The sequence below is a fragment of the Calonectris borealis genome, chromosome 5 (assembly GCF_964195595.1).
Source record: "Calonectris borealis chromosome 5, bCalBor7.hap1.2, whole genome shotgun sequence".
Taxonomy (NCBI): Eukaryota; Metazoa; Chordata; class Aves; order Procellariiformes; family Procellariidae; genus Calonectris; species Calonectris borealis.
The window spans coordinates 29,658,018-29,683,410 of record NC_134316.1 but is presented as its reverse complement, the minus strand read 5'-3'; the positions used below and the strand labels follow the sequence as shown (position 1 = coordinate 29,683,410).

Below are 25,393 nucleotides of genomic sequence, written 5' to 3'. Positions count from 1 at the left end.
GTTAAAGCTGAATTCTTTTAAAAGTTCCTTTTTTTCCTGCTTCCTGCTCTTCATATCTTCTTAGTGATATAATAACTGCATTAACTTATTTGCATTGTGCAACAATGAGATAAACACTGAATTATGATTTCACCTCATCATGAACTTGGAAAAGCATCTTTACTTCTCATTTACTTTTTAACACGTAATTCCCACATGGTTTTTAAACTTTCTTATACGTTTTGTGCAGGTTCTTACCTGCGCAAAGCATTATGTTTTATTGGCTTTTTTCTGTTGCTTATAATGTCATTTATATTAATGAATGTACTTTTGCAACCCTCCTCTGAGGCTGGAAAGTGCTGACATACCAAGAGATCAAGTAACTTGCCAAAGATAACAATGGCTGTTTGTGTCGGAGCCAACCGTGATTACATGCTGTAGTTCATCCTCAGCCTTTCTTCCTAGCGCATGAATATTGTCAAATCATCTCTGTGTTCCAGCACATCACACTTCATTTTCTCAGGCTGGTGCTTCCTTTGTTTTGATGGTTGCCCTGAATAGGCAAAATGAGATGCCAAATAAAAAAGTACTCAGATCAGATAGTGTGAAGTTTAGTAGGACCTTCACAGAAAACCCAGAAAAAGGTCAACTCCTGCTCTCAACTGGGTTACCACTGGCTGTAGAAGAGCTACTCCAAAATCCTTTTCCTCAGAAAGAAAAAGAAGCAATGTACCAGCAGAAAAACACATTTTCCTGCCCCTTGGATTTAGCCCAGGGAAGCCCTCTGAGGCTGTTGTTCCTGCCACCTTGTTGTGGGAGAGGAGCAGGGTTGGTGGCATCCACCTCCAGGGCTGGCAGCTGGCTTGGCTCCTTGCAAACTTTGCCTTTCTTATTTCAAAACAAACAAACTTTATATAGAAACATTTTTTTTTTCAATTTGATTAGTATTTTTTCATATCCACCATAGATTTCTCCACCCTGAAGACCTCCAAGCTTTATCAACTAGTGCGAAGCAATACATGTAATAAGCACATGTAAAAATGGTAGGGAATCATTATGCACTGTAGCTCTTTATATTTGGACCAAAATCAAAATGCCTCATTTGCTCATGCAGATAGCACCACTTCGCAGCTGCTCGTCACTTTCTACATGAATAAGTGGTTGCATAAGGTTCAAGGCCCATCATTTACTCAAAAGCCACATTTTTTAGTATAATTTGCTATCATATGAAGCAAGGTTCCTCTGTACTTCTGACAGAATGGGAGAGCAAAGGCAGAGAGCATTTCAGTGATGTGTCCATCACCAGTATGCCATGCATGAAGCCAGTAGTCAAACAAGGACCATCACATGAGGCTTTCATTCCCTGTGGCTGTTAACTTAACCTGGTGCAATTACTTCTGGATAGTGATCTGGTCACTGATTTGCTGGTTTTACCTTCTAGGATAGAAAATTGATCATGAGTGTTTCAGGCCTTGTTTCCTAAAAACAGTTCTTACAGTATAAATGTCCTTTTTCTCTATTGTCCAGAGTGCACATACATCACTATATAACCAAATAAGCTGTTATGCTTCTGTTTCTAAATGTTTAAGCATGCCTCTTGATTTGTCTGTTTAATGCACTGATACTAGCTGAAGAATGACGTTTGGTTGAGCCTTTCTGCTTTACCCTATGGAGAAGGCAGAATATAGATGTTTGGTGGGAAGAGTTTCAGTTTCTCCTTTTTACAGCATCATTAGGAAGCTGTCGTTCTAATAATAATAATTCCCATTTGACATCATGGAGGTAAAAAGAAATCACTGCTGACATCAAAAATGAGGTGATATTTCAGCAGTATTATTTCACTGAAGATAAAATGGAAGTCTTTATTACTCCCAATGCTTTTAAAGAAAGCTGAGTAAGGCTTATACTGACCCTGGAGCTTATATACCTTAATGCATCTATAACCAGTACGAAATAAGAAATTTTAATTGTTACTGCTATATTTTTTGGCTGTCCCTCCTTAGAACCAAGAATTTCATGCCTGCTTAAAGGAAAATAATCAGTATCTGAGAATAAGCTTGGGAAAGCACAATTATCTTAATTTTCTCCATTATTTAAAATTGATGCAAAAGACCCCAAACAAATGAAAACACTAGGTGTCTTACAAGAAGTGGTAATTTTCTTACAAACTTCATATTGGAGCCTTTACTGGGAATCCATACAGATTCTATAAAGAGGTCTGAGCTCTGAAGAGGTTACCCTGAAGAGGGTTACAAGTTTTATTTCACTTTTTATTAATAGGTATTTTATTCTCTCTGAACTTCTTGTGCACATTGCTGTATGAATTGCTTGCCATTAAAAGGACATAGATAAGGTCTGTTTCCTCAGTTGTAAACAATAGGTTTTCCTCTTTTGTTTGTAATAGCACATTAGAAGCTCCCATTCCCTTTTCCTTTGTACAGACTTATTCAGTTAGAATTCTAGTCTTTGTATATTTTTCCATACTAAACCAAACAATATGGCACATCAGTGACTCTATCCAAATATACTTGGAAAAGAGTGTATCTGCCTAAGTTTGGCAATATTTCCTGAATTTGAGATCTATTTGTGGTATACTGCTGGTTTTTGTTTTGTGTTTTTTTTTTTTAATTTAGGGGACATAGGAAGAGTAATACAGACTGCAGACAGCTAGAGCAACAGGATGCAAGTTCGGTGCCTTTAAAATTTACAGTATTGCTCTAATTAAAAGAAAGTTCAAGAAATATGGATTCTTCCCATGGCTTCACTTTACAGAATTGGTCACATACTTGCAAGTAGTGTCTCCTCTGTATAACAAGAAGAGCTTGATCAAAATGTTTCATAGTCTTTTCACAATCCAACTTAAGAAACTTTTGCAATTAAATATGTGATGGGATCATCATGTTATTTTGTTCCAGGCAAATATGTTTATAACAGAGCAGTCACAGCTCATCTGCTGTTGAGTTACTGCTTCTCAGTTATTCTCAGAAATAAGATATGAATTCTTACAGGCATGCAAATATTTAATATTTATAAGCCTTTAAAAATCGAAATTAATAGTTACCAGTTACAGTGAAATGTTTAAATCTGAAATGAACTCTGCACTTTCAATGTAAACAGGTCTCGTTCTATGTACAAATAGTTTGGGCATTTTCTCCAAGAATTTCTGCATGCATGAACTGAATGCTTAATTTCATTTCATGTGAAGTCAATGAGCCCTTTCACTTTTGACATATTTTGGAAGGTCCAGGCATGATTTTCTCTGAAATATTAGATAAACATTTCTCTTCTTGAAAATCATTGCCTTATTAGCCTTTTCATTTGTTTCTCCCTGCTCAAGTGCTCAGGAATGTATTTTTTTTTCCTAACTAATCAACTGCTTTCAGTTCTTGTGATCCTTGTATTGTTACAAAGACTATGTTGGTTAGGTAAGTCCACCACTAGACCTACCACTGTGTTTAAGAGATACTTAAATGCAGAGCCCTGTTTTAATTAGCTCACAGGGCATCACTGAACCCAGTCTGGCTCTGCAACAGTCACATGCCCAGGGTTAGGAACGGCGCACTGGACACAGTTTTTCCTGAGGAAGCAAGGAGCTGATTCACAGTACACAAACATGCATTATGGGTTGTTTTCAGTCACTTTATAGTCATATGCATTCATAAATTTTGATATGGTTGTAAGATGCAGACTTTGATGGTACAAAACTCACAGAAGAGCTTTAGATCACTGGAGCAACCACAGACGAAGTTTATGTTGACAATTTATCAGCTCTTCTCCGTCAAGGAAAATTGTTTTTTAGTGCCTGCCTATTAGCAATCACATGCATATTATGAAATTGAGTTTTGGGGAGGACAGCCTGCCATCTGTCTTTTCTGTATTTTTTTCACAATGCATCATGCTAAAGTTAAAACTTTCTGTGCTTCAAAATGGTGTAAAATATGAGATGTCTATAATAGAGACACTCAGAAAGAAAAATAGACTAAGTAGAAATGTAAATCGTTATAAACTTTATAAACGGGCAGCTACTGATCCTCTACTTTATGTTTTAGCCTCAAGTGCCCTCCACATTTTCCACACACCATAGTGCCCACCATGTGCTCTTACTCTGGATTTCAGGGTTGCTAACCTGATAACTAATTAATATATATCTCAAGGAGTGTGAGAATGCTTTCTTCATAAACTCTTTCTGGTTCAGGGTTGGGTTTTTTCGTGAAATGGAACTGCAAATGCCTGATGTGGAGAATGAAAAAGATGTGTTCAGTTTCTTTTCTGTGTTCTGATATGCTAAGATTTTATCAATAATATTGTTTTCCTGTAAAAATATCTGCCTCAGAGAAAATCTGCTGTGTAGCTGTTAGGATTACACCTCTCAGAATATGCCTGTGATGATTCTGTTAAATTGATAAAAACAGAACACTCTGCTATGTAGAAGGATTGCTGAAAAGAATATTCCGAGGCCCTTTCATGTGTAACGGCACTTGTATGGCAGTACGTTTATTGTGCTATAAATTCCATCACTGATTTTGGCCATTTCAAATTGATTCTGCAGTAACTGTAAGTAATGAACCTTACAGACAGAACCAAGAAAAAAAAAACCAAGCCAATAAACTTGTGGCTGTAGGAATACAAATTGTAGAGTTCATTTAGCCTCAGTTTTTATCAGATCATACAGCTAATACCCCAGAAAGCCAGAAAATATATCCAACAAAATGTACAGTGCCATAGCCCTGGCGTGCTTTAAATTTAGCAGCTAAATCAGACAGTCAATTATTCGAAGCACATGTTTGTACGAAGTGTCCTGTGGATTTCACCTGAGATTTAAGGAAGGTGCTCAACATAAGTTATATAATAGAAATTATAATAGAAGTGACTTAAACAGGATAATGAGCCAAATCCTGAGCGGTTTTACATGGTCTAAGCAATACCAGGCATCACTGGATTTTATAGAGGTGTAGAGCAATGTGCAGTGGGCTACTAATGACTCAACAGGTCAAAATATATAAAAGTCTCCAAAATTTACATGTGTTACTAGCCTATTTCCCTTTCCTTATTGAAAAGTTCTACCAGGTTAACAAGAATGATGTGATAACTTTTCTCCAGGTATCTTTAATGATCCCATAGATTTTAACAGTGCTTGCTAAAGATTTCCATAGCATGGTTTTAAAACCCATCAAAAAGATACTGTTCTAAGGCTTTTCACATTAGTTTTGTAGATTTCTATTACATTCTATAGGAACCCACTGATCTTTATTTGTTAAATATTGTATACATTTCTCACAATCTTACCAGTGGATGCCAAGATCATTTAGACTCTTATTTTGCAAATAGACCATGGATCTAGTCCCACTAAATCAGTGGGCTGGTCATGTGATTACAGGAGAGAGAAACAAGGCCATGTTTTATTCTCTATGCAAAAATAAATAAATGCCTGGGTTGGGTTCCTACAAGCCCTGCAGCACTTCCATGTGTCACAGCTTACACACTCATGTATCTTACAGTCTGCATTGAGTCCTGAATTCATTCTGTGTGTCTTCTTGTACCTAAATCTGCAGATTTATCTGAACCCTCTGTATTGTCTGTGAGAGATGTTAAATCCTCATTTTGAGATCAAAATGCTTGGGTCCATTCTAGCCTTACATAGGCCACAGAAGAGACTCATTGTCTAAGGCCCATTCCTTGCCTCTCTCTATAAAAAGTCTATTTTGTCAATTTGTCCCATTTACAGCAGCAGCCTGAGTGACACACAGAGGAAAAAAGACACAGAGACTGAGGCTTTCAGTTAAACACCAAATATGGTGGAAGTCATAATAAAATAATGAGAGTTGGGAACACTATTTTTTCTCTCACTCTCTGCTGTTTTGTATTGCAATGAGGAACACAATGAGCGAGCCTGAAGTCTTGTGAATAGCCCCTGGTAACCAAGAGCAAAGAAACCTTGCTCATTATCTCTACTCCCCTTCTGAATAAACATTTCAGCCATCGTAAATGAGTGTGACATGAAGGGCAAATGAATGGCTCTCATTCCAGATGAGAAACACATGACAGCTGAGCAACCTGAAGGTTGTTGTGAAAGTACAGATACTGTGACCACTGGATGATAGGGCAAGCTTACCATTTAATTCAATAGGACCTGAGATGCATCATACTCTCAAAGGAGAGATTCACAGCCTTGCAGAGGATAAGTCCTAGATGTTCAAACTGAGTTTTGGTTAGGATGGCAGTGAGTGAAAGACAGAGCTGTCCTAATTTTTTCTTGTTATTTTATTAAATTACATAGAAAAACTTAGTCAAATATAGGGAAAGGTTCAGTATGGATTGACAGATGGCATGCAACGCCCCTACTGTATCTCATTTATAAATATGACTGATGTAGAGGTAATTTCTTGGAAATCTGTATTTCAAAAAAAAACATATTCTAGGTGGTGGGTTAGTAAAAGAAAATTAATCTTTGCATGTTAAACTTGCCAACTTTTGAATTAATTGCATGAGTATAACAATCAATTAATAAATGTTAAGTAAACAACAGAAAATCAGTGAATTAAAAATTACTAAATTGATTCCAAGTGCAGATAAAGCAAGAGGCTGCCATAATTCTTCAGTGTAGATTCAAGAACACGAATCTTGTCTCATCAGTTCTTGCTCCCCATTTATCCACATCTGGCATTTAAAACAATGCTGGTTTATTATGATTTTTACAAATAAATTGCTATCTATAATCTAGCTTGCTACATTAAGTGGATTATAGAAACAAATCATAAATAGTAGTCCATTTGTAGCTGTCAAGGAGAAGGTCAGAGCTTTGCAAAGATCATCCATCTCCAAGTGGAATAAAAGTGTTTTCTTCAAAGAGGAATCACATACCTTGTTTGGGTGGACTTCAGCTAGTAATGACAGTACAGTTTCTTGAAATACCCACAAAAACCCTCCCCTCCACAAAATTAACTTGATTTGGGGTCATAAATCTTTTGCAAAATTGGGTGATTTGACATGAAACAGATCTCAGCACTAAATATTTCTGGGCAAATTTCATTTGATTGAAAGTATATATTTATATTTTCACATTCTTCAAAAGTTTCAGGAGAGGCTTGGGATGGCAATGGAGGCTTACAGGTCACTTGTCTTATGGAAAGGAGATTGAGCCTGAGATCCAAACATTTACGACCTATTGCTGTCACTGCCACTGAACACACAGTTTGTATGTCTCTATTAATTTATCAGTATTATTTCATTGCATTTCACAGAATTGTGCAAAATAAGTCTGTATACTCATTCTCATTTTTTGCAGAAAGTCATACAGATATTTGTTTCAGGAAGGACGTCTCCAGTAGACATGTTCCTTTCATATACGTTAATTTACAGTGCTTAGTGTAAACAGTAGGCAACACCTTCCTTGTGTCTTAGCACAAGGGAGCTCATAACCTAGAACACTTCTACTGAAACGAAAATAAAAATAGAATTGGTAGACATCTGAGTAAATACAATATGTCAAGGAAAAGTCAAAGATTTTTGCGAAGCTTTCTCAGGGAACTAGCAAACGTGTCTACAGGGGATTTCCATTTGATACAGAGTAGCTGCATTTCCAGCATGGGAACCCGCAGGGTCCGTGACCAAAAGTCTGAAAGAAATTAAGCTGCCAGTGGAGGGGGAGGATCCTCTCATAGATAAGTAAGTGCTTTAACAAACAAAAGACAATAATGGTCAGTTTTGTCAATTTTAGTGGTCACTACTGCTTTTGCACAGAGATTGCTGTTCATGGGGTCTTTGGTTCTCAACATATTCGTAAATTAAATGGAAACCAAGGTGAAAGTTACCGTTCTTATTGGATTGTAAAAGAACTTCATGATTCTGTGTGAAGGGGCAATAAAATAGCAGATAAAATTCGGTTCAGGTAAATGTAAGGTAATACACCTGGGAAAAAACAATCCTGGCTGTATATATACAATGAAGAGCTCTGAGCTTGCTGTTACTGCTTGGAGAAGATAACTTGGAGTTGTAATGGGGGGTTTATGAAAGGAACATCTCAGTGCTCAGTAGTGGTCAGAAAGCAAATAGGGTGCTAAGAAGTTATTAGGAAAGAAATGAAAAATGAAACAGAAAATATTGTTATACCGCTGTATAAATCAATGCTTTTCCTTTACCTTGAACACTTGTGCACTTGTTACCCCACCTCATCTCAAACTGAAGATAGTAGAACAGCAAAAAAGTGACCACATTGATCAACAGTGTGGAACAGCTAAAATATATCTAGGAGATTCAGCTTGGAAGAAAGATGACTATGGAGGCACATGATAGAAAACATCAGTGTATAGAGAAGGTGAATGGGGTATAATTGTCTGCAGTATCTCAATATGTAGGGTGGGGAACAAAATTAAAGCAGTAAATGGCAAATTCAGAACAAGCAAAAGGAGGTACTTACCAATTCCAGAGTTCAACAGTGAAACTCATTGCCACAGGGCACTGTGAATGCCAAAAGCTTACTAAACAACATGCCTTTACCTCAGGAAGACCTGGGAGAATACAAAAGGGAAATGTCAGTAGGTGCTTGCCTAGTCTGTTGCTCTCCCTTAGTCAGCCTGAGTGACACATTGAGGGTGTTGACCTAGACAGGCCTTTGGTTTGACCTGCTACAGGTGCTTGTAAGGACACACAGTTGCTCCTCTGGAAAGGCTGTCATGGTGCGCCCTGGCCTTCTCCTGTAGCCAGAGTCTCTGTAAAGCCACTTTAGGGCTTGGAGTTTGCAGTTTGAATGCCAGATACTTTCTTTATCAGGACCATGTGAGACCTATTTAAAACTGTTCAAATATAACACTGAGCACATTCAAGGAACTATTGAGGCTATATGTTGGCAGACATGCCAGAAGACTCTTGCCTCCTGTCCTATGATCATTCCTTTTCACCATATGGATGTGGAGGCATTACTAGCCACCTGCAGCAGCTTTTCTGAAATCACAGTTGTATTTTTCATAAAATCAGCTCATATACTTTTCTGTATGTTTTCCCCTTCTAAACTGAAAATTTGTAGTTTAGATTCATGTAAGTGTCATTGATGGGAGGAACGTGAAAGCATATTAATAATTACGGGGAAATTAAGCTTTTTTGCCCATCTCCGCCTTTGCTTTTGCCACAGTTGTGGCATTCTGCAGGAAAGCTCATACATTCTGTTGTCTAAGATCTTTCAGTACAACTTGTGTGTTTGTATACAGCCAGCAGAAATTGGGCCATGCTAGGGGAAACCATGCAAGCATTAAAATAAACAAAATGGTTGCTTCTCTGTGTAAGAGCCCGTACCAGACACCATTAGCACAAGCAGAGGAACCTTGGTATTGATGAAATTCAAATAGTAGTTCTCAGCCTTTTTCGTAGTGTGTCCCTGCTTTACTATGAGAAAAACTCAGATCTTTCCACCCATTTAGCCACAAAATAAGGAAGAGTGAATATGACTTTTCTTGACCTGGGGGTTGCAACCCCAGGTGGAGAGTTTGAGTAGAACATAAACATTACTGTCTTAATCAAGGCTAAGTTGGGGAATCCATTTCTGCCTTTACAGACAACAGCATTTTCTACATTTTTTCTCTGTGTGTGGGAAAAATGCATTAATATCAGATATTTTGTTTTATCTAGTCCTTGCTCACTGTGCAGAGAATCACCTAAGGTAATTGTTGGACTGCTAAGAACTACATCAAATAAAACAGTAGGAGAAAAAAACAACAAGAAAAAAAACTTTGTTTCTCCCTCCAAAGATAGAAATAAAGACACTACATCTGAAGAATACTTGCTATTGGTTGTCTTTAGTGCAACAAGATTTGGTTGCCCGGACATATGGGACTCAGGGCTAACTTTTTTAAAAAAACTTTTCCACCCTTTCTGTTGCAGAATGATGTAGCTGGTTTCCACCCCCCCTCCCCCGATACTCTGATAAACTGCATTGGAATGGATGCAACAAAAGTCCTTTTTCAGGTTTAATTTTTACTGCTGGCAGGAGCATGAGAATTCTGGAATAGTGAGCTCTGAGAGAGTTTGCTCATGGGCAAGGATGACAATTCCTTTATTAGAACCCTGCACACTTCAATAGCTAAATGCTTTCAACTTTCTTTAAATAGTATTAAGGAAAAAATATCCTCAAGGCATTATTTTTAAAGGGGACTTCAAACATTCCATGAGGAAAAAAAAATACAGCACATTTGAACACCAAGGGATTTGCAGTGGAAAATCTGTTGAAGTAGAGCTATCTTTTGAGTTTCAGGGTTAAATAAGTATTGGCCATAAATCAGGGATGCAGACTACCAAAAATTCTGAGGCATTCCAGATTCCTAGCTTGGACCAGCAGTAGCCAGATTCTATAATAGATCATTTAGAAATAAGTTAGTTACGTTAGCTAGATTTTAAATTAACTATGTTTCATTTATTTCTCCAAATTCAACATACAAAATCCATTATAACATTTGCTAGAAGTATAAGAAAATCCCAGGTTCTTAATCTTTTTTACTATATAGACTTAATTCTGCAATAATTCAGAATTAGATATTTTAGAGTTTATATTTAAAAGCAGCTGTGAAGCAAGCAGATATGCAAGGGTAAATTTGCTCATCTTGAATCCTTCTGCAAATGGTCTGCTCTGGAGGTCATATCAAAGAGATTCTTTTTCCAGCTTAAACCTGTCTTTTCCAAATAGATCTCAACCTGATCTCATTTAATGCATTGATGTCTGGTTTCTTAGTCATTATATTTGCTGTATTACATATCAAAAGGACTCTTGAGAAATTCCCCTGAATTGATAATTCTAATTTCTTATGTATAGCTACTCTATATTCACTCTGAGGACAGCTGTATTGTATGCTAAACCACGAATTGTAAAAATTGATCCCTTTGTATGTAGGTTTGTATTAAATTGAGATACTTTATTTTTTCCTGTTTGTTGCCACACATGGGTTCCTGGTGTCAGTTTGTATTTGGCTGTTTGAGCATATTAAAGTTTTGCTAGTGCTTATGATGTTCTTGCCAAGAGCGCTCTTGCAGCAATCTGCACTAGAAGAGTCTTTGTGCCCATTACTTCAAAAAGTATTCTGTTATAAAACCAATTTTTATGGCTACTTTTTCAGGTTGCAGTGTGGTGATTTCATTTAGTTTCTTCTTTTTCCATTTTTTTAATATTGATCTTCTTCAAATGCTTGTAAGTTTTGGATTATGAAAAAATAATGCGGTGTTGATAGATTGAGTTGTTAATAAGACATCTTAAAAAGGAAAAGGGTTCAAAGGTACTAAAATAAAACCTGGCATGTTGAATTACTAACACTGCATATATTTAAAGGATACTATTTAATAGTAGAATGCTTGGAGCTCTTATTGCGGGGGCTGATTATGAAAACGGAAACCTTTGCAGTTGTGTGAAGCACAAGAAATGAAAAATTGTAATGTGTAATGACTCAACACAATATTTCTTGAGCTTATATTATGAAGCTGATTCCAGGAGTGTCAGCTCTACAACATTTTTTATTTAGAGAAAACCAGCTTGCTAATACATTGCAATTAATAAAAAATCACAACACAGGGAAGGGAGGCATGATAACATATTTTACAATACAAATATGCTTTTGAATGGAGGATCTTGATCATGCAACTTTTACTACCGCAATGAATGCCAATGCAGGACTGGACCTCAGAATTCTGACATTAGAGCCATCATGGTGATTAAGATATATATGTGTCCGTGTACAGTGCAGGACACTGTGCTATGCCATACTAAACAATAACTGCTAATCTATTACCCCAAATAATAAAATGGAAATGCTGTTATGTAACAGAATGAAAAATCTGCCAGAAATTGAGGGTCTAATAATGTTAGTCTAAAGGATCTAAAAATGCTGATAGCAAATATATTTTATTAATTATTCTTGAGCAACCTCTGGTTTGCTGTTCATTTCCCAGGCTATTAAGATTTGATAACTCTTGAAAAACAACGTATTGTACATTCTTGAAAATGCTTTTTTTTTTTTTTTTGAATGGCAGCTTTAGGAATTGTTTATCACGCAACAGTCTTCCTTTATTCCCACAGAGAAGTAACTTGGTCTTTAGATAACCCTAACCTAGCGACGTCCAGATCAGGGAGCTTCATATGATAGACGTAACATGGGCAATGTCAGGTTCTTGTTGTGTCTTAACTCTTTTGGAGAGTTAGAAAGCTGTCCCCATTCCCTTCCCTTCAGTTTATTATCTAGTGAGAGGCAAGTGGGAGATACGAGGTTGTGCGTCCTGAGGTTGAGGAACAAACATTTTGCGTGAGTGCTCAAAACACTAACTTTTACACAGAAGAGCAGCTGTTCCCTGTGGCGTACTTGAATGAAAGTGACTGTGGCTATTGTGCTTGCTGCTGGTCTCAATATTCTGCATATGCAATAAGAAATACTCTACTCAGGTCGGTTTAAGGATTGAGCAAGAGCTATGAACTGAGCCTGCCGAGCCAGGGTGTTTCTCATATGTGATGCTTGTCTTTAAGCACCCAATGAGTTTGAGGTCTCATAAGGATACTTTTTTTAAACTCCTTAGGATTAGCCTAAATTCTGCCTCTGACTGTTTTAAGCAGCAAAATAGCTTTTGAATCTTATTATTTGGAGAGAGTGATATTAGAGGAAAGATGGGAAAAGCCTAGAGTGTCTCCAAAAACTAGTATTGACTTTTTAACAATAAAATACGTCCTGAGACCAAATATGCTGTTTAAATGTAAATACCATTTCCATTTTCAGACTGTCTTTTGCAGGTGTATTTGAGGGGATTTGAAATGTACTTGTAGATGGAAAAGAGGCTATTGACCTTGAAACTATGTATGTGTTAGGAATAATGTTTGCCCTCCTTGAAATCAGACTCGAATTCTTTGAATGGGTGCTCAAGACCACAACTCTTAACAGTGGTTCAGGTAGCATTCAGGGCATAACTGAATTAAGACTGACTTCATTTTACTTACAAAGCTGTTTCTCAGGAGTCATAGATTGCTGTCTAGTCTCTTTTTTTTTATTCACCATGGTTCAGAATGACTCACTGGCATCTGCACTAACTACTAGTTTCCTTTGTTCTGGTGTGGACTTGATATAATAGGACAAGGTTTGGGTGTAGAAGCAAGATCTTTTATTAGATGGACCTCTATAGTCAGAAAAAAAACAAACAAACAGGATTTTCAGCATACAAGCACTTTTTCAAGGCTAAAAATGAAGCAGCAAACTTCTGAATCAAATCAGTTGAGAACAATTACTGTAAGTAGACATGTTATTCTGTTATGCTGTTCGAGAGAAAAGGTAGGTGATACTTATGAAGTTGGAGATGGGTGATGTTAACAAGGGAAAAGATGATATGATGGTTATTTTATAGATTAAAAGAGATAGTAAATCTAACATTGATACAACAGGAGCATACATCTGCAAACTTTACCTTTCACAACTTCATTATCTGAGGGGTGATTGATCAGGTTTCCAGACATGCAGGAATTGATCTGTCTGTGTACAGCGAATTGGATGCATGTGGGACACATCAGACTTGCTGCACATGTGGGATGATCCAACATATTGCAGCTGTAGCAGCTCACTCCTTTTCAACACCAAAATGTCATGCTCCATGGGACCTCCTGTTAGGAATACTGCAGTGTTTATAGAAATGCAGTAAGTCTAAGAATGGGATATGCAAATATTACTGGAACTGCAAACACAACGCCTTACTGAACCTCTCTGATCCCAACTGCTGCTGAATGATAAATATAGGCAAGTGATGTGTTTTCCTAAAGCTTTCCTGAAGACTGGGAGAGCAGGCTTTGGTCTCAGTGGGGATGAGGCTGTGGAACTCCAGAAGTAAATGGCTTCTGACCATGAGAAAACATAAGCAAATAGAAATGTTGTGATGGACTACAGTGGGGTGCAGGGAAGAATGAAGAGAACTGTGGTAGATAAAGAAATCTATACCAAAGCTTAGGTTGATAGGCATGGATATATTTTGATGTCAGAAAAGGAGAACCTTCAGGATATCACTGTGTGAACTCCAGATGTGGCAGTGGATTCTGTTTTCTTTGAAAAGTCCAGAGGAAAGTCTGTTTCCAAATGTTCAGTCTTAGCTTAGAAATCACCTGAAACCATATAGGAACCCTTTACCTTGTGGAGTATTAAAATATTTGTCTTGCTAGTGGCACAGGCAGGCTTTGAGATACATGTCCATGTATCTGTGAGTAAAGGAGCACACAACTCTTCGAAAGAAAAATGTAAGAACATGGCTATAGTTTGTAAGATATTTCTTCTGCCAATTTTAGCAGTTCAAATTAATTGTGTTTTAAAGACTAAGGTGTTGATTTTGGAAGTATAAAATAACATCTTTAAGAGACCAAAACAAATATATATATCCTTGTGAATCACCGTTGTTTCTGTAAAGGGGGATAAATGTACGTGTGAGTTGTTCATAAGACAGCTAAATAAATATCTAGACACACAAACTAAATCAGGATGTTTTCATACCTGTTTGTCTTCTCAAAATTTGGATCTAAGCAATAATTTTAAGGCTTCAAATTTAATATCTCATTAAGAGAAATGAGGCGGAGGGAGCAATTCTGCCAGTGTGGTGATTTCAGCCCCATAATAAATTGGCATAGTGATTTACACAGAGAACAAAAGAAATAGTTTAGAAATTTCTTTCTAATGGAAGTTTAAGTTTTGAAGAACACAGAGACATCTGAAAGGTGAAATTCACAGATTTTTCATGCGTGCAGGTTTTTATAGCCTCTGGTAATGCATGTCCTTACTCTGACATCACATGTATGTGAAAAAATGGATGTAATATTTAAAGATGTCTTTTGACAAAGAAAGTATTTCCATCTCCAGAGGTGAGATTTAGCTTTAAAGGATGATGAGCAGGTTCCAGATGTGTTTTTCAATCGCTGGGCTTTCCTTTTCTTAAGTATTGACAGAGGGAAGGTTTTATCAAGGTCTTTGTGATGTGCTTGTTTATAATGAGTAGACATTAGTAGAGCACATCTAAGTGCTTATTGCTAACAGATGACTAAAGAGAGCATATGGCAGGGAAAAGAAATATATATTTGTCCAAGCAATGTGGCTTGTTAACACTCCCACACTCATAAACTGTGTTTATATGTACTTACAATATTTTGCAAATTCCTTTTCTAATCAGCTAAAAATAAAAGCCAAATAATGATTTTTTTTCCAATATTGGAGTGTCAGGCAAAGTTGATTTAGAATTTTTTTAACAAAGCAATTAAACAGCACAGAAGATTTTTATAGTATTTGTTTTGCTTCAGCATGTCATCTTTACAGCAGCGTATGTGTTATTTTCATTTCACAGTGTTAAAAGTTTTACTGTTACAGATTGCTTTTTGGTTCACCCACCTCTCTATCCAAGTATAACTATTATACAACTAGGTTACACTACAAGCAATAATACAGGTCAGAATGACCTATGTCAAATCCTGGTCTAGATCAGGTCACAAGGTTATTTTGACTGTAAGATTTCCTTCTGCTTCTATAGGATGAAATCATCATGCAAGTTACAACACCTGCCAATAAACAGTTTGTAAGCAAAAAAGTCTCCGAACTGTTAACCCAGTCCAGCTCCCGTTAGAGTTAAAAAGGCATCTTGCTACTAATTTCATTTAGGAGGTAAATGGAGAAACACTGGGGAAATCTGTACAGCTCTTGACATACAAAGTTTCTGATGATGCCTGTGATCAGGGGTATAGCATTCACCCACCTTTTTATAATGGACAGAACACAGTATCACTGTCTTCTCTTGCTGCGACATCCAAATGTGCCAGTCTATTCATATAGCATTATTAGAAAGAAGACAATTATAGTTTAAAGATGGATTTGGACTCTTGCATACTTTTCAGAAGAAAGCATTTATCAAGAGAACTGCACAGAAGAGCTGCATTTACTTTTGATTTTTTAGAATATTCCTAGCGAATTTTTGTTAAATATTTACATCTGGATCCAAGTATTGTCCTTCATAAAACAGTTTATTCTTGCAATTTAGCTTCATTAAAGTCATAATACTGCTTTAGGATATGATAGACTAGTGCTGAGGGATTGAATTATAAAGACATTAATTTTAGCTACCGGAGATAATTGACCCTATAATTCCTATCACCCCTAATCCCAGTTCAAATGAACCAGTGTTAAAAGTGGCAATACTCACAATGTAGACAAGGTCATGACAGCTAGAATTGTTTTTTACTACCAATTAGATTTCCCACTTGGTGCATTTGACTAATGTTGTCATAGAAAGGGATTTCAGGCATGGAAATACAGTTTCTTTAGAGGCACACAGGCACTGGAACTGATGGGCAGTTTGCTGTACATTTCCCAGTGTACAGAATCAGAATGCAATTGAGTGCTGACCCCTAAAATTTGAATTCACATGGGGATTTAGAACATGTTTTGATCCATGATAGAGCTAGGAACAAGCTAAATAATTTGAATCTGGAAGCAAACTCTCTTGAAATTCAACAGTGTTAATATATGGTGGGTCTAGCAGGTTTGAAACTGTCTCTTGGGGTAATACTACATCTGAGGTGTATTTCAGATGAGGAATCAGAAAAAAGTGAGGTACTGACTGAATAGAGAGTTGTTGAAAAACAAGTCATGTTGATATTTAGCTGCAAATGACATGGAGGTTTCAAAAAATACAAGGAAAAGATAAATGGATTTTCAGTATGTTATATCTTAAAAATTCCCTCAAGTGATAGTGCGAACTTCAAACATATTAGCATAAGGACTCTTATGAAAAAACAACAGAACAACAATACTTTTGCTTAGCATAAGTTTGTTTTTCACGTTATTACTAGTTATCCATCAGCATTTTTCCAAACATTTACAGATTTGAGTTTTTGCAGTAAGCTGAAACTGCATGATAAAAAGAGACAGATAATGATAAAAAGCAGATGTATATGCAAGCCTAGCTAGAAGGAGCAAAATATACTATTACTGCCCCTCCTATGAAGTTAATCCTATTTCTTTTAGCTATTTCTTCATTAGTTAATGAGGTCTTGAGAAAAAAAATTAAAGTGTGTTTGAAATGGTGTTTTTGCATCCTTGCCTTTAGGAACTTTTTCAAATATTCATAGAATAGTTTGCCCTTGGAAGGTGCATTAAGTGTGAGTTTAGGCAATAATTACTTCAAATGTGGGTGGTCAGAAACCTGCAACTGAAATGGACAAACACAGCAGCTAGTCACTTTCCTCATTCAGGTTCACCACACTGGCTGGAGTTGAAATGTATAATAGTGGAGAACGGAGATATTTTAATGATTAGGTTAAAAAAAAGAAACAAACTTCAAGGCTTAGATCACAGATCTGCTAGCATGAATTAGATTTGAATTTGGATGCACTTTGTGGTTTGCAGTCTTATTAATGAAAGATTTTCTTCTCTCTCACTTTTTATTAACAATCAATCTCAGATCAGAAGAAAAGAGTTTGGCTGCTGTCTTTGTGAGATGAGTATCAGTGGACTTATAACTACATCCCATCTCTGTCACCTCCTCCAGTGCACTTGGTACCAACCAACATCTCTGTTGACCTCTGGGTAGTGAGTCTGGGATCACAGTGAAAGGGGCCCCCACCTCCTGGAAGCCTTCTCTTCATGTTGATGTTGTAACACACTCTGAGAGTGAAAATCTGGGAAAGCTCACAACTGCCAGTTCTTATGGCTCCCTTATCCATGAGTACAGTAACTGCAGTTTCCATTTGCAGTTTGATATCTGGCATCAGTGCTGTATTTATATTCTTTTATTGAAAAAAACAACCCCTTTATTTATCCACAGAACTCCTGAAGGAGTGAAACTGGAAGTGGTGGATTATTCTTTTCCCAGAGTTTCAACTTACTCCATTTCAGGCAGTGTTCTTAGAATCTCACTCTCCACAGGTGCAATTATCTCCTGGGCATCTTCTGGCGTTATCTTGTGAATAGGGAAAGAAACCATCCACCCCCAGAGCTCTCCATACATACATAGTGTACTAGGCAAAGGCATTACATGTCTACCAGCTCTTACAAAGCTTGCTGTGGATGCAAGAAGACCATCCTGCAGCTGAGCTCATTGATCACTTCTAGGCTGTTGCTTCTCAAATTGCCAACCACAAAGAAGTAATTCAAGGCTGTGAGCAGTGTCTCCGTGGTGTAGGTGACTAGCAATTCAATTAAATCCATTCTGGAAAAGTTTCAAAACTGCCGATCTTTTTGTCTCATATTCAATCTCCAAATGTTACAAAATTAGTATTTTATTAATTTCTACCTTCATTATTTCAGTTTTATCCCCCTCTCTATTTTCTTTTGTTGAATTTCTAGTTTGTTTTTTTCTTCTTCTTTCTTTCTGTAACAACCACCACAACAAAAATCAATACCACAGGAGTCCTGAGGTTTTTATTTGATGAATGTGAAGCATTTGCCTGTTATGGTCTTGTCTTCTTTTTTGCTATGAGGACATATAGGACATGGTGACAGCCAATATTAATAAGCTTAACACTAATACTGGCAGTTACTTAGTACAATTTTTGGCTGTGTTAAGTGGTCTGTAGGGAATAGTAATGCTATCCTTTAAAAGAAACTGATGTCACAGTTGCATCCAGAATTCACTGGGGTTTCTTTTATTGTTTTTATTTTCCAGGTGATTCATATAACAGGCCGGTTACGTCTGAGAGTGTCACTGTCCCACGGACGGACAGTACCCAGCCAAATCATGGGACTTGTTGTCGTTGCTCATGCTTTGCCACCTCCTACAATTAATGAAGTCAGGATTGACTGCCACATGTTTGTCACTCGCGTGAATATGGACCTCAATATCATTTACTGTGAAAATAGGTACAGCTTTTAGCTCCTTTTTTCTTTCTTTTAGCTGTGTGTATCTTTTGTTCTATGGGCTTGGCAAAAAGTTTTGAAATTTGTGACTCCTGCAATGTCATCCCGGTGTTGTATGAGAGCACTGAATTCACTCTCATCATCATCACCTTCATTTTCATTACATTCTTAGAGGATAAAGATAAATTAAAAACTATAATTGGCAGGACATCTTGCTGGAATAGGGGAGGATAGACCAGGAAAGATTCCTCTAAGCTTTCCCTCCTTTTTACAATCTCTCACCGTCCCTCTCAGAGAGCAAGATTTGGGACTAGACAGACGTTGGTCTGACCTGTATGGCTGTCCGTATGCTCCCCCATCCTCCCCTCCACAAGTCTTTCTGTCTGAAGTTTTAAAGTTTTCCATTTTTGAAGTAATTTGCAGATTACAGCACATCGTGCTCAGTGTTTAGTGGAACAGAAGCACCATCGGCCTAGATAGTAGGCTAGAGAGGTGGGATCTGTTGCAGTAAGAGGTGGGAAAACTGTAGCATAAAATTGATAAAGGGCATACCGGGAAAGACAGCAGTCAAATGGGAACAGGCGATGAGGAGTTGGTTGAGGGGGGGCTATGTTCGATGTGATAGCGACAAGTGATCTAGGAAAGTGGAAGACAGAATTTAAATTCAGCTGTCTACTCCCTGGGGGCTGGGTGCCGGGGCCTCCCCACGGGGTTCTGTCGGGACAGGGCCTGGCAGCCAGGGCCCGTCCCGCCACCCCAGCCAGGAGCAGGGCAGCCGGGGGCCCCGGGGCAGCACCAGCCCCAGGATTTGGACACCTCCCTGGGACTGGCTGAGGCCAGGCCGGGACGTGGGCTGGGCCCAGCTCAGCAGGGCCAGTGGCCGGGCAGGGCTGTGGGGAGCTGGAGACCAGCCCTGCTGCGGCATTGCTGGGGCAGGGGCTGACAGCCCTGGGGGGCTGACATGGGGTCCTGGGCTGTGGGCAGGGTGGGGGAGCCCCGAGGGGCTGAAATGGGGTTCTGGGCTGTGGACAGGATGGGGGGAGCCCTGGGGGGTTGAGATGGGGTCCTGGGCTGTCGGCAGGGTGCGGGAAGGCCCAGGGGTGCTGGTCAAGACCATTAAGGCTTATTGGTGCCCTCAGGGCCTTGAAAAATAAAAATAAAATCTAGGGAATGGGTATTTAGGGCAGAATGAAGATATCTGAGACAGAAGATATAAGTAATAAAGAAGTTTGGGTCCATTGATCGAAGTCTGAGGTATGGAGGAAAGGTTGGAAAGGAAGAAAAAAGGTAATGCAGCCAAGAGAAATTTTGTCAAGGGGCCCTATCATGAGAAAGTGGAACAAACAAGACTAATGCAAGCTTTTCATGTGACAGCAGCCATGGCATATTATAAGTTAAGAGTGGAAGCTCACTGATCTGAGTAGTCATAATTGCTCAATCATAATGGAATATCTATGATCAGGATAGCACATCAATATAAACTTTTATAAAAAGGGATAAACTCAAATGCTTTGTTGAATCAGGGCCTTAAAGAATTTAAAATAATCTTGGATTTCAGTTATGAGGATATCTTCGCTGTCATGTTGCTGAACTGCCACAATAGTATTAATAATATTACTTGGCTATTAGAGGGAACACTTCCATCTAAACTTCCAAAGCACTATCTAAAAAAGAATATATTATTCTCATGTTTAAGCTTGGAAAAACTGCTCCGTAGAAAGTGGCTTGCACAAGGTCACAGAGAAAGCTGGTAACTATTAAAGTTAGGGCTGAGTTTTTGCCTGTGACTCTACCCAATGAGCATCTAGATTCTGTATAATCTGACAGCTGGTGAAAGAGCTCTGGGGATTAGCAGTAGGATCTAGAAGAAACCTTTTGCCTTAGTCTTTGATTTGACTGTGACTAGGTAGTAATGGAAAGCTGCTACCGCTGCAGAGCTCTTCAATGGCCTCTGTGAAATGAGTTGCTGGTGTCTGTCCAGTTCCTAATGAACAGATTTCCTTTTAACAAAATCACCTGCACTTACTGTTACCTTCATTGGCAACCTCAATAAAAAAGCCAGGAATCAAATGGATGTGAAAAATGAACTATTCTGTCAGGTCAAGTATCGTATGAATTTGTGGGCCGTTTTAGAAAGATTTATACTTTCTCTGCCGTCAGTTTGGCATTTTTATGAGCCCTAAATTGTATATGGTTTTTTTTAATTAAACATTTTTCTCAAACCTTCCCTTTACGTTCATGTAGCAATAAAACTTTCAAATGCCTGAGAAAGGCATCACTGAAAAACGTAAAATGCATCAGATGTGGAGCGCTGATTGGTAATCACATAGAAAGAGCTGATAAAACGTGGTATACTATGGTAAGCCAGCTGACTTATGCAAGGAAGTGTTGAGCTTACTAACGTTTTTCATTCGTTAAGGTAAAGGCAACATTATAAAGCAACCTTTCCTTGTTTGTTATCTCACATGATAAGGTAGAATGCATATGGTGGTACTTGACTTTATGTTGCAATAGTTCCATTTTAAGCCTCTGTGTCAGTGTTAAAAATAGTTTATAAAAGGAATTTCAAATAGTAGAAACACTTCTGCCAGGGCTGGGAGGTGAATGTTAGCTCACAGAGGCAGCAGGATTTCCACTGATGGAAAATGGAGTAAGATTGACAGGACTTGGATTTCATAGCAGGTACAAAGCAGAATATGACTGTAAAAGCTGGAGGAATGGAAAGGACAGAAGAAGGGAAGGAATTAACTGAACAGCTGATTGAAGCTGTCAGATGAATTATCTGGGCATTTGCCAAGGCCATTCTCTGAGTCGGGGAAGTTGGGATCTCTCTTCTGGGACTATAGAAAAGGAGATAAGTATCCCATCCTGAATATAAGGGCTTGACTCCTGGTACTTGTGGGCAGCCGGGAAATTCTTTGTGGTGCCACAGTAAAGCAAGCACAACATTGATGAAAACAGAGAAAAATGGATCCATGCTAGGGAAGCTGTAAGCACTATTTATAGAGCAATGGGGAGTTACTGGCAGCTGCGGGGAGTATAGAGCACAAGCCATGCTTAACTGAAATGAATGCTCACGGTGGACCATTGGATCAGCAGGGGTGAGATCAATAGTACTCCTAGTTTTCCAAGTGGTTGCCTGCTTGCAACAGCAGGGAGCAGGAGTGACATTACTCAAGTCTTCGGGTGCATCTTGTTACTTTCCTCTGAACGAAGGGATCTGCATCAGAATCCTGGACTCAGCGCACTAACTAGTCAACAGTTAGCTTCCCTTTGAGACAAGATCCATTAGCTATTTCTCGCTATTTCTAACAATCAATATTTTGTTCTGAGAGTGTTAAATGGGGATGTAAAATTTTGTTGCCTAAAATGTGGTATGTTAATCCATGTCTGTTTTCCAAATGTGGGATGCATGTCATCTAAACTTCACCATCTAGTCTAAAATAGTCTAGAATTTCTTTATTAGTCAGTGGAGTGAGAAAAGCACCTGCAAAGGACAAATCATCTTAGACGATGATAAATAACTAAAAGCAAAATAAAGAGACTTCTGCTAGAGTACAGCATCAGTCAGTGTATTTTCAGTGTCAACTGTTAGTGATTGGAGACCATCTGGAGAGAGCCTATAGCCCAGTTTAATGTGGACTGCTATAGCCATATCTGCTGATATATGCCCAAAAGGAAATAACCCAGTGAATATGGTATTTTCCAAATGGAAGAGGTTTGGCCTGTTGGCCATGACAGTGCTTGCCAATAGTTCCTTCAGATATGCAGAAACACTCTTGTGTAGAGAGCCTCAAGCCTACAAATGTGTGCATAATTTGGTCCTAATTCAGCAAAGCACTGTACCATATGCCTACCTTTACATTTCAATCATGTTAACAGTCCTGTAAGTCAGTGGAACCACTGATCTGCTCAAACATAAGCCTGTGCTTATGTTTTACAGGATCAGGTCTGTGTATTCAGCAGAACTGAATTCTTCCCATCAACCTGTTGCTTTATGTTGCCAAAGGGGTTGGGAGCCACAAGATCTGTCTCCTAACTAGTGCTCTAAGATATACTATACTATTTCTTTCTTTTCTCCATGTGAATTATTTATTTTCCGTCTTTGGTACCTTTGATATAATCCTGAGTGTCCTATCTGATGTAATTTCTTTTGCTTCTGGTTTTAATGTCATTGCTTGACACTGATCATCACTTACATCTGGATATTGTTTCTGTTTCTTCTTCCACTTTTTTCATAAAAAAAAAAAATCCTATGTCCTTCATACATCTGTTTGAAACAGCTTTTTCTTGATATTATAGAATCATAGAATCATAGAATCATTTAGGTTGGAAAAGACCTTTAAGATCATCAAGTCCAACCGTAAACCTAACACTGCCAAGTCCACTAAACCATGTCCCTAAGCACCACATCTACACGTCTTTTAAATACCTCCAGGCGTGGTGACTCAACCACTTCCCTGGGCAGCCTGTTCCAACGCTTGATAACCCTTTTGGTGAAGGTATTTTTCCTAATACCCAATCTAAACCTCCCCTCATGCAATCTTAAACTTCAGGGATTTTGAATCTGCTGCCACAGATTGCCTTGCTGTGTTCATTTTTATCTGTGAAGACTTTACACAAACGTGCTACTGCAGAGAAACAAAATGCAGCTGAGTCAAATTTACCAGAGGGGGAAGCAGAATGATCATCTTCCGTGTTAGCCCTGTGAACTGTAGCACTTGCAGCCTGGGTACATCACAGGACAGTGGCCTGCCTGGAGATTGCCCCTTTCTACTAGGCTGAGCAGGATGGGAGAGAGAGCCTATAGAGAGAGCCTTCTCCCTGATCTTGAAGCAGAGCCACCTCTTAACAGAAAACAACAGTTCTGGGGCCAGAGAAGAGACAGCAAAGTGTGCCAGTGAGGAGAATGTAGACATGGGAGGGGGAGAGACTTGAGTTCTGGTTCCTGCACCATGGACTGTTTATACACTTAGTTTAGTATAAAAAGATTATATACAGTCCAGGAGACAGGAACCTTTAAATCTCAGACTCCCTTCCTTCTGGTAAGGTTTTTTATCACTGGGCAGAGATCCCAGGTCCTTCGTTTCCCAGCCCATAATTCACTGTGCAACCAAAGTGGAGGAACTCAGCAGGATGGATAGGGAGTCCCACTGCCACCATTACAGACTTGTCTTTATCCTGGTGAATTGTGTCCTCTCTGAGAAGGTAGGAGAGGTGCTTTTCAAGTGTGGTTTGTGATAAACATTAGACAAGTATCCCCAGACAGATATCCCACATTTGGATAAGTGCTGTAACTACTAGGCAGTTGTTTGGAAGTGCACATCCTTCAATGTGTTCTGTGATGAAAGTGGGAGAAGGCTGTTGTGTTTTGTGCTAAACTTCATGTGACAATTTTTGCTAGCAGATCTGAGTCCACCTGCTTTACCTGTGATGTTTTTCGTGTTTTTTTTTTTTTAATTGGGACAAACCACCAGTGCTGCTGTGGTGCTGTCTAATGCTTCCATTCTCCTTCAGTCTTTCTGGTCTATGCATTCTCCCTGCCTCAGACACCCAGGCAAACGCAGCTCTGCTAGTCAGTGCCTCAGTGGCTGTGTTTGCCCCCTTCTGCCTGTTAGGAACCCTCAGACCTATGCAGTTAGGTTTCTGGTTTAGCCTCCCCACTGGCCTCCCTCGGGATCACAGTTGCTTCAGCCGAAACACTCCAGTTGTTTCAGCTATCTGGTTATATCAAGATGTTTGGTGTTTCTTACAACTCCCTTAAATGAATGGCAATTATATCTTACAGTTGTAAAGTGGGCTTACCCCCAATCATTGCAGCATACTTCAAACCCTAAAAAAGTGTTCTGTTTCTAGAAAACAGACATACTTTTAAATGCTTGTGTGAGCAAGGCATTTTCCAATTGTTTTGTTATTTTCTGTACCGCATTTAAGGACATTGACATCTTGACACCCCATGACAGAAGTTTACACACGCACACAGACACAAGCATGCAGACACACACACAAAGGTCTGCAGAATAGATTTTAAAGTTTCTATGTACAATAAACAACAAAGTCCCAGTTGAAAGGGCCCAGAGTGAAAGCCGAGCTCCCAAATGAATTAGACTAAGAAAGATAACACCCTGAGGCATCTGTATGTCTCAGCATTTAAATTATATCCCTTGAAATATCAGTTTGGACTTGGTGCCAAGAAATGGTTGAAGAGCTTTTTCATTAATATACCCAATAGAAGACCAATCTGTTGAAATGAAATGTGTCTCTAATCATTTGGTATAAACATAACATGGTTTTACTTTATTATGTAACCTTGAATCTTGGTCTTTTAATGAGGATTTTGGATTGTTGCTAATGCTTTACAATTTCATGGAATTATATTGTCTTGGTGTTATGCTACAGGGAGAATATACCCTAGAATTTAACTTTCCACTTATTTAAATGGATAAAATGACTTCAAGGTTTCTTTAAAAAACATTTTCTTTCTTTTTTTTTTTTAAGGTTGTGTCTTGTTTGTACAGATATTCCATTCACATTACTATAGTGGTGAAAAAACTTTTTAGCAGATTGCACTTTCTGAGTCATTT

At 38.4% G+C, this 25,393-nt stretch overlaps 1 protein-coding gene across 6 annotated transcripts in view; it reads left to right on the top strand.

Annotated features, from left to right (window-relative positions):
• Positions 1 to 25,393, top strand: part of NPAS3 (neuronal PAS domain protein 3) — a 623,692-nt gene that overhangs the window by 570,520 nt on the left and 27,779 nt on the right. For all 6 annotated transcript variants that reach the window (XM_075151690.1, XM_075151693.1, XM_075151692.1 and 3 more), the window contains one exon: positions 18,619 to 18,812. In XM_075151690.1, coding sequence (XP_075007791.1) covers positions 18,619 to 18,812 — 194 coding nt within the window. The remainder of the gene's footprint in view (positions 1 to 18,618; positions 18,813 to 25,393) is intronic.